At 40.2% G+C, this 10,873-nt stretch overlaps 1 protein-coding gene across 1 annotated transcript in view; it reads left to right on the top strand.

Moving 5' to 3' along the window:
* Window positions 1-8,392: 8,392 nt before the first annotated feature.
* lrrtm4l1 (leucine rich repeat transmembrane neuronal 4 like 1) overlaps window positions 8,393-10,873 on the top strand; it is a 37,652-nt gene continuing 35,171 nt past the window's right edge. The window contains exon 1 of the mRNA XM_019263754.2: window positions 8,393-8,399. Coding sequence (XP_019119299.1) covers window positions 8,393-8,399 — 7 coding nt within the window. The remainder of the gene's footprint in view (window positions 8,400-10,873) is intronic.

Here is a 10,873-nt window from a genome sequence, read left to right as displayed (position 1 = left end):
GTTTGATGTTTCAGAGAGATGAAATACATTATTCTATCAAACTGTTGTAGGTCAGATAAAGATATACTGTCTTCTTCTTTGAACTACAGCCTTGAGGTGCACACCAATCACCAATCAAATTTAACACAAATTTAACAATAGACAATATGTTTAATTAATGATCTTCATGATCTAGATGCATTAAAAAGTGTCTTCTTTTCTACAACAGCAGGGTTGATGTGATGAAGAAAGATGGCTGCCTAGTTGGGACACTTAGCTTTTGTTATTCACACTGCAACTGATTTTGTTGTCCTAGATATGACAAAAAGTTTTCACCGCTGACTTCAACTCACAACTGATTCAACCACAGAAAGAATCACATAAAGATCTTTATCCAAATCCCAACCAAAACTACAGAGCATTGAAACATTTAGAGGAATTTTGTGCCAACTTTAATCCTAAAAGAAGCAATACAGAAATGTCATGAGAGAGAGAGAGAGAGAGAGAGAGAGAGAGAGAGACTCCTTGCACTTCTTCTTACACTACCTCAGAGAAAATGTACAAGTGCAGCCAATATCATGCGGAGCACAGAGTCCAACCTGTAGCCATATGCAGTAATAGGATTTCATCACACACACCTACAGGTGGTGGACTTTGAAGGTATTTTTGAGCTTTAACGGTCAATACTCAATATGTGTAATGTCACAGTAAAAATGTTCCTCTTTGCTCCCAATGGACAAGAGTACTGCAAGGCCACCAGAGGGTCTTGTCATTTCAATCTAAAAATACTAAAGTCTATGCTGTTTTTGAGAATTTGCTGAAAGGATTGACACATGGCAACACCAATGATAAGAGAGAAAATACATTGGGTTTTTTTTTCCAGACTCCACATCACGTTATAGAAGCTTTTCGCACAAGTTCACATGAAAACTCGTCTCTGCCGCAGCACACCTGAGCAATATCCCTTCTGTTTATGTTGGCCTTCCTCCTCTTTCTCCTGTATTTACTTAAAATACCTTGCTGATACTGCACTTACTGTAGTTGCAGTTTTACCATCCTCCACCTACCCACCACCGGCATCAAGGCCTCTTCTGTGGTCAAGGCAGTGGAGGGGGAAAGGGGGAGCAGAGGGATCTCCATTGCCTTGCTGATTTACGGCACCACATCCTTGTGACTCCAGGAGGCAGAGCCAATGTCAAACCTTCATCGTGCAGCTCCTTGTGCTTGTTAAATTCATTTTATGGTGCTTGTCACACCTTGTCTCAAGTGTCTTTCCTGACTGAGCATCATTTCACAAAATTCAACTAGATTCAACTTTTAAAAATTCAGCAGGAGATAGATGCTGTACAGTAACACTGTATGGTATGTAAACAGCTAACACGGTGAATCCAGCACACACCTTGCAGAGTTTCCTCAGAAAACTGGTTGACTTGTTAAGTGAAATCCATCCAAAAATAAAGAGGTGTTGTTGGTAGTATGTGGCTTGCTCAAAGAAGATGACTATACCTGACATTCAAAGGAGCCCTGACTCATAAAAGATGACTGTGGTACTGTCAGTCTGACCACACAAAGCAGGATACTGCAGCTGTTTTGACCACTGGAGGAAGAAACAACTAGTTGGGTTGGACAGAGGCATCACTGCTTTTTCTACATACAGCCTGTTCCTCTTGGGAAGATCAATTTATTATTTTACAACAAGAAATATTTTTTTCAGAACAATTGTTTCATAGAATGTTTCAAATTAATATATTAAAAAAAACACTGCTACTAAAAAAAAACAACAGAATTAACCAGACTAGATGCAGACAGACATATTTAGTTTAGTTCAATTAAGAACTAATTTGAATCAAAGTTACAAAGACAGTATCTTTTGGAAAAATAATTGCTACAAAGAGTTATAAAGTTGCACAACATAAGATGAAAAGGGGAAAAAATGCTCTAGTGACTATATAAAGTTGCTGTTGTTTGTCGTTATGGTCGCATGTCATACATGCATTACCAGCCTTTATTCAATAAATAAATTTATCATCATTTGAAAAAGTTAGGTTGGAAAGCACATAGTTTTGTATCTGTTACTCAGTTTGCTTTGAGACCTTTCCAGTTCTTGTTGTTATGTATGCACACTGATTTTGAAAATGAACCAAGGCGATAAAGGAAGGAGAAACTTCTTTAGGATTTGATGGGATAGCGGTGCAGTTACTAATTGCAAGCCACTCACCTCATCCCTGGCTTCTAGTGTGAAGATTAAACTGAAACAGACAACTAGTCCGCATGCTGTGTAAAATATAAATTTAGCCCTGAGGAGACATGACTTCCAAGATTAGGGTGTTACGAATGTGATACGAATCTTGAATCTTAAACAATCTCCCTGTAAGCTGTCTGACACTGTAATGAAATGTCTTCTAATGATAGACACGCTATGCACAACTGAACATTATGCCAATATATTTTTTTTTAAATAATTTTTTTGGCCTTTTCAAGCTTTATTTGATAGAGACAGCTGAAGAGTAACAGGAAATGTGGGGCAAGAGAGATGGGGAATGACATGCGAGAAAGAGCCACAGGTCAGATTCAAACCCTGGGCTTCTGCAGCAAGGACTGAGCGTTCACACATGGGGCGGCTGCTCTACCAACTAAGTTAAACACCACCCCAAGACATTACACCAACATTTGATAGTTGAACATGTCATTTCACTATCAAAAATCTACTGTCTCAGCCTCCACAGTTTAAATTTTGTTCTCAATGCAAAACCCAAAGCTGGTCTGTAGGCAGGAGTTTATCATCTGCACTTGCTCACTTTGAAGCTCACACTTTCAATGTTACCCAGCCATAAAACTTTCTAGTGAATCACTACATAGTGTGACAGGGCTAAACTACAAGTCAAATCAGGCTGCAGCTATTTCTTATAATGGGCATAATTTATCGACTTTCTTCATCGCTCGTGTCTGAATCATCTGAAGTACCAAGAGGAGGACTAAACAGCACCCTGGGAATGAATCATGGTATGAAGTGATTAAAGAAGAAATCAAATATTTGAAAGTGTTATGGACTTCAATTTAGAGTACCTCAGTTACAGCTTTTTTTTTTTAATCATTCAAAAATCAAAAACACATGAGAGCTTTCAAAAAAGAAAAAAAAACAGAAAACAATTTCCCTCCGGTTTTCAAAAAGGCACACTCCTTAATGACAGAGAGTTTGGAATAAAATAAATAAAAACAAATTTCTTGGAAAACCTGTGCATCCCTGCTAGAACAAAACTCATGCATGTAGCCTTGCCATCGTAATAATTATGCAACAGGAGGTGGGATCGGGCATGCTACCCACTCATGCTATAATGATGACCACATATAGCCCTCAGCATATCCTCCACAACACCTGCATAATGGACGCAGAAGCGGAAAAAAAACAAGCATGAAGGGAGAAGACAGCTCCTGCTTTGTTTGTGTTGGTGTTGATGAAGCTGGAAAAAGCAGACCAACAAAAAACACAAAAAGCAAATCTCACATTTGACCAAAATCTGCACGCAGCTGTTCATCACTGCATTGAATGCGCTCTCTCTCTATCTCTCTCTCTCCTTTTCTTTCTCCCACGTGCACACGCGCGCACACGTTCCCCACGCAACCGGGCGCGCACACGCGAACCTGCTCGCCAATGCAACTGCACAGGCACAGGAGCCCCTGACAGTAGCCGTGCCTGCTTGTGTGATCGCTGCCTGCCGCTCCGTTGGATGTTTGCGCAGAGGACACCTGCCTCCGCCGGTGACTGCGCCGAACCACGCCGGAACAATCCAAATCATTTCCACCTTCCACCTTCAACTTTTTCTTTTCTTTTTTTTTCTTACGACGTGTGTCGGATTTTTTTTTGTTGCATGCACCTGTTCCAAGATTCCATCGTGTGACAAAAACCCTGTAGAGAGAGGCGTTTGACTTCCAACTTGGAGCTGATGGCACGGTTATTTCTGACAGGTTTGGAAAGTTGCGCTGCGCAAGGGAGCATGGGCGCAAACTTTAAAAGCTTTTTATAATCAAGAGACAGTTTTTAGAATGAAGGCAGGTGAGTCACCCGTCGCGTGAAAGGCGCGCACAGCTCCGGGGACTCTCCAGGTACTGAAAAAGGGAAAGACAACGGTGGAAGTCGTGATCTGTGCGGTGGATTGCGCCACGGAGGGACGGTGGGAACGGACCGATGAGACATCATGGGTAAGTAAGCGGAGGACTGTCTGATTTTGAAACAATTGAAGAGCCCAGGGAGTCTGCAAATCATCGCTATTATTAGTTGAGCGCACTTAGGGTCCTTACAAGGAACAGTATGGCTTGATTTTTCTTTAGGTTTGGTGGCGCATCTGGGAGTGTGTGGATGTTCAGAAAAATGGTCCTTTCGCGGCTTATTCCTGCGCAGTGTTTCAGAGCAGCACTTTTGCAAATATTTCCTGAGATTCAAGACCAGCATCACTACTCAGAGGTTTTCCTTCTTTATTCGTGAATTCAAAAAGATTACACCGCAGAGAGAGAGAGAGAGAGAGAGAGAGAGAGAGAGAGAGAGAGAGAATAATGCTCTCACCTTTAAGATATGGAAGTGGTCTAAGTCCAAAATCAGAATCAGTCGACGTGGACAATGAGCACAATGCATTAGAGCTCAATTAAACCCTCATTATCTGTCAGATGGCGTCCTTGTTACTGAAGCTGCAATGACAAGTTTATTCACCAAATCCCAATCTGACTTTAAATGGTCGAGATTTGGAGAGATCAGTCCGTTTTCTGTTGCCTCCCCCTCACCTCCCCCACGGTCTTTCCCTTAAAAGCCCTGATATGTTTTTGACTCCGTCCTTTTTTATTCTACCTCCTCTTCTACTGACAGCTCTGGGGCACCTACAATCTCATCCCACACTGCCTATCACCTCCTCCATTTTACTGACAGCGGGTGCTCCAAAGCTTAAATTCACCGCTCACCCTCATATAGACCTCACAAACCCACACTTCACTTCAGGAGCTTTTTTGTCTTTCCACTCGTTTTCTTTTTGAGGGGGTAAAAGGAACTGTGGGTGTTCAGTATTGTCACTGAATGTGCGATGAAATGATGTTGACTTTGATGCGTCTGTCTAAGTTCATTTTATTTCAATGCAACTGTTCTTGAATATCTCCGTGAAGGACTGTTATTCACAGGAGTGCACACAGAACAGGGCACCTTTAATGGGAGCAGAGAGAGAGAGCAGTTTGAGTTGCTTTTACAGAGCTGCATTGTGTTTCACTGTGTTCATCTTGACTTCTCACTTGTTCGATTTGTGCTGCTGTTTTGTTTCAGTTTTATTTTTAATTTTTTTATTCTCAAATCAACCCCAAAAAAAGCTGACACAGGCTGGTAGAACGCATGCAGCCCACACATCTGTGCAGAAAGCATTTCCCCGCCATGTAATGAGCAGCTTAGTGCAACTAATGAGCACATAGGAGTGCAGTTTTAATTATGTCATCACAATTGGGCCAAAATAAGCAGTTGCATTTGTTAGGATATTGACACTTCTGACTGAAATCCTCTCAAAGTATCCATCCAGTCTTCATCCACTGGATCGTTTTGCTTATGCAAGGACAGTTTCAACGGGCTAGAAAAGTTTATAATGCCTTCTGGACTGAAGTTTTCTCTAACTAGTGACGAAGTTACAACTGTTGTCCAACCAATAATCAACTATGTATTCGATTTAAAATCATTTAAAAGAGAGAAAAGCAGCAAATCCTGACATTTGAGAAGCAGGGAGAGGAGAATGTTTGGTTTTTGTGCTTGATAAAGGACGTATTTGTGGCAAAGGTTGTAAAATGTATTTTTAGACCTCCCTCCCACAACAACAAAACTATTCATACGGCATAAAGAAGCTACATTTTCAGCTGACATAAAGGCAGGCAGAACAGTGGAGCGTAATTCAACGGTCTCCGATCTGACTGAATACACTACTGCTAAAGTAGAAATGCATAAGCGAGAGCAATTAGGCTCAAATAACGTTCAATTTATTCAGTCATCAATCAGCTTCCTGGAACAGTTAAACTTCTTTGAAAAGAAAAAAAAAAGTAACCCATGGACACAATTTTCTCATTCCACTTCTTTGTATAATAATGCAGAGAATTAGTAAGGATTAGTGTTATTCACAGGTTCGTAATTGCCACAAACCCATTAACAGTCCCTGCTGCTTTAAGTCTATTATTCAGTCTTGGACAATAGATGAGGATCTACTCTCTCAGCTCCATAAATTCATTATCATAGTCAAACTACAAAGTTTTAATTAGATTAACAGCTGGAAGACAAGCCCTCTCTATCCTGAAGCAGCAACACAAAATGGTGCTGGAGACTGGTCGTTTTCAAGAGCCACATGCGATAAAGAACAATCCTGCATGTATTTGAAAAAAATAAAAAAGAAGAAACATCAGCTAACCTTGAACAGATTAAATGGCTGCAGCTTTAGCTCCTTTTAAAATATCTGCAGCCATCAATAAGGATTATTCTGTCAATGTGAGGCATGATTCCTCATCCTCAGTCTGATTGAAAGTCCCCATCAGGCACTTTTTGTGGCAGTTTAGTAATATTAACTTCACCATGACCCACACACACCATCAACCAGTCATAACTCACCACAGCACCTAGAAGTCTTTTACTGTACCTCGCGGTCATTCACTTTAGTTTGAGAATGCTGGTCTCTTTTGCATGGCAAATCCAAGATTGTACTGTTCTTCTTCTACTTTGCCAATTCTGAATTCTGAAATAAGTGTGAAAGACGTCCCCAAACAATGTGTCCAGCACACTGAACTTGTGCAGTGAAATATGGGCAGAGGTGCCAAACTTAGAAGAAAATCTGGCAGTAAGCACTGGGAGCTGAGCTTGCACAAAAGAAAAAAAGACTGTAGACAACAGGAGGCACATGATAATGTATTATGTATTTTGTACGTGATTAAAGCTACAACTTTATTTTGTTTACCTTTCCTGTGATGTATTTATGTACTCCAGCCTAGAATATGGCAGAAATAGAATATAATCTTCATAATTATGTTTTAATTAGTGTGTAATCACCTCAAGATAAGAATCATTATGTTTATGTTACTTTAGAATGAGCCTTTTATATCTACAAACTCTGAAAGTCCTCTTCCATGGAATCCGTCATGTTGCACTACAGTAACAGGATGTTTGGCATTTTTCACTTATTTAATAGCAACAGCCATTTGTCCTTCACGCTTTGAAAGGGAGGGTGAGTGGAGGGGTTTTCAATCCAGAACATCGCTAGATGCCTCTAAATCCTGCACACTGATACTTAAAGTTTCCTTCGTGGCATAGATTCAGCAAGGTACTGGAAACATTCCTCAGAGAGTTTGGTCCATATTGACATGATAGCATCATGCAGTTGCTGCAGATTTATTGGCTGCACATCTATGATGCAAATCTCCCGTTCCACCACATCCCAAAGGTGCTCTATTGGATTGAGATCTGGTGACTGTGGAGGCCATGTGAGTACAGTGAACTCATTGTCATGTTCAAGAAACCAGTCTGAGATGATTCGAGCTTTATGACATTGCGCATTATCCTGCTGGAAGTAGCCATCAGAAGATGGGTACACTGTGGTCATAAAGGGATGGACATGGTCAACAACAATACTCAGGTAGGCTGTGGCGTTGCAACGATGCTCAATTGGTCTAAGGGACCCAAAGTGTGCCAAGAAAATATACCCCACACCATTACACTACTACTACCAGCCTGAACTGTTGATACAAGGCAGAATGGATCCATGCTTTCATGTTGTTGACACCAAATTCTGACCCTACTATCCGAATGTTGCAGCAGAAATCAAGACTCATCAGACCAGGCAACGTTTTTCTAATCTTCTATTGTCCAATATTGGTGAGCCTGTGCAGATTGTAGCCTCAGTTTCCTGTTCTTAGCTGACAGGAGTGGCACCCGGTGTGGTCTTCTGCTGCTGTAGCCCATCTGCCTCAAGGTTTCGACGTGTTGTGCGTTCAGAGATGCTCTTCTGCATACCTCGGTTGTAACGAGTGGTTATTTGAGTAACTGTTGCCTTTCTATCAGCTTAAACCAGTCTGGCCATTCTCCTCTGACCTCTGGCATCAACAAGGCATTTTTTCCCACAGAACTGCTGCTCACTAGATATTTTCTCTTTTTCGGACCAGTCTCTGTAAACCCTAGAGGTGGTTGTGCATGAAAATCCCAGTAGATCAGCAGTTTCTGAAATACTCAGACCAACCCGTCTGGCACTAACAACCATGCCACGTTCAAAGTCACTTAAATCACCTTTCTTCCCAATTCTGATGCTCGGTTTGAACTGCAGCAGATCGTCTTGACCATGTCTACATGCCTAAATGCAATGAGTTGCTGGCTGATTAGAAATTTGCGTTAACGAGCAGTTGGACAGGTGTGCCTAATATGGCCGGTGAGTGTATATATATATATTTGGTGGGTCATTCAAACATTTAAATTGACATAAAATGTGTTTATTTTGTTTCTATTTGATTAAATAGCCAACAATCAAAGTTTGTGTGGGTATCATTTGACAGTAGCTTAGGAACAGTCCTACAACTGTCATCAAATATTGTTAAATCCCAACTGGTGCAAACTATTACCTTTTTCCAGCAGAGCCTTGCCCAATTTAAACCAGCAAGTGAGCTTGGACATAACCACAAATACAGGAGTCTGATATGTGAAATAACCTACGCTGTTCTAACTTTGGCAGAACAAATGTGAGTTACTGTAGCAGCTCATAGCTCATAATAAAAAGCTGATTTAGAAATTAGGTCTGCAGGGCCTTTAAACAAATGACCATTGCTTTCATTTTTTCTGATGAGGACAGCCTCTTTGTCTGCAGCCCCAGAAGGGACACGGAGAAAAATCCAGATAGGAAAGAAAAGAGAAAAAAAAATCTAATTATGCATTCTCTCATACTGAGTCTAAACACACAGGTTCATAACTTCCAGGTCACTTTGACGGAATAAGCGACAGCGACATTTTTGTATCAATAATATGAGGAAGAATATTTAGATATGGATGATAGATGATGCTTTTATTCTGAAGGATTCCTGTCAGCTCCACAGAAATAATGTAAAGGCTAGTTAAAATGATGAAGACAAGCACACTACAGTTGATTTCTTGAGGTAAAATGAGACGGTTACAGAATATACAGCATAAATAATTAAATCGTCTTGGGATGGACTAATTACTGCCATAAAGAGCTGAATTCTGATTACATATAAATATTGCTTTTCCTACCCCTCAACGAGTTTGCTTCTGACCTTTACTGTTTGCCAGGGTACCACACACACGCTCTCATCATCCGTGATGTCAATCCCTCAGCCTTTACACCAGGCTCGCCTCACAGTGACCAGCTTAAACATGTTGGTGTGTGCTGATATTTTGACATCAGCACTCATATCGATCAACGCAGCTCGCTGCCTCTCTGTGCAGATTTCTAAACCAATAACCCGTCTGTGTGCATGCATGCGTATGTTTGTATGTGTGTGTGTGTGTGTGTAGGTCCACAGTAAAGTCAGTGTCAGTCAAGTTCCTGATATGTGTGATACTATAGGCCTGTGAAAAGTTTCAGCTGTCAATTTCAGACAGGCTGAGCCTGGATATTAAGCACTGTGGGTGTCAAGGTTGAAGACTTTTAGTGATATGGCTGATTACCGGGTGCAATTACTAGAGTAGCAAACTATCATGCAGTTCACTGCTGCATGAGATGCTGCATGTGATGTAAGATTATTATTATTAAGAATAATATAAGAACTAAAAGTCAGTCCTTGACTTCTGTATATGTTTGTACTTAATATAGTGTCTGTTGTGTTTCACAAATCATTTTTAGGGGACAAAATCATAAAGTTTTTTTTATATCTTTAAGACCAGGAACAATGTCTAAAAAAGATAGTGCACTAGGTGGATAAAGAAAATAAAAAAAAGGTAAAAATAAAATCTGTACACCTTTAATAACTCTAGTCAGATCAAAACATCGCAGCAATAAATAAAATATTTTTTTGTTGTTGTTTTTAAAAGATGATTTGGCACTTTTATTGACTTTACATAGCAGTATCTGGAGAGTGACAGGAAAGCAAGGAGAGGGGATACAGCACAGGTTTGAATCAGTGACTCAGTCTTTGTGCATGGTAGGATGGGGAACATCCATCTAATGTGAATATAAAACAGTGCACTGATTCTACATTTGATATTGCTCTTATGTTTGTCTACTAAAAGAGGTGTTCTTAAAATAGTAGGCTACACAAACACGCTCAAACAGATGTACGATTACTGAGCATTCATAAGGCTCAAAGTCACTGGAATATCAAGGAGAAGTATGGCTTAGAGAAAGCTGCAGGCACTAGCCCAAAATGGTTTGGCTGACGCTCCTCTAAAAAGTCACTTTTCCAACCTTGTCTCATTAAGGCCTTTTTCTGCAGTGGGCAGCTTTCATTTCCCCAGAAAACCCGCTGGTCTGAAAATGTTGATAACTGATTAGTTTTTTTAAAAAGGTCCCTCCTTCACAATTATTTTAAACCTTGAGCAAGCAGACAGCAGTTTCTACAAATAATATGGATTAGACAGTGATTCTTATCAGGCAGCTGTTGACCTCTAACATTTCATTTGTTGCAGCTTCACACAAAACACAGCATTTATATTAATAGGTCAAAACTATGTCAATTAGTGTCAACAGAAAAATAATAGATCATTTTTATTACCTGTCATATATCATTGTATAATATGTGTAACTGAATATCTTGAGTCATGTCACCAAGTTCTAAGAAATAACAATTTTCTGACATGTTAGAACTAATTAAAATAAAGTGAATTGAAAATAATTAACTGGTTGAAGCCACTTAGTTCACTTGGTTTTCTTGAAGCATGCATACATACAGTAAC

This window comes from Larimichthys crocea, chromosome IV (assembly GCF_000972845.2).
Source record: "Larimichthys crocea isolate SSNF chromosome IV, L_crocea_2.0, whole genome shotgun sequence".
NCBI classification, from domain to species: domain Eukaryota; kingdom Metazoa; phylum Chordata; class Actinopteri; family Sciaenidae; genus Larimichthys; species Larimichthys crocea.
Note: the sequence above shows the minus strand (reverse complement) of the source record. Positions and strands in the feature narration are given on the sequence as shown.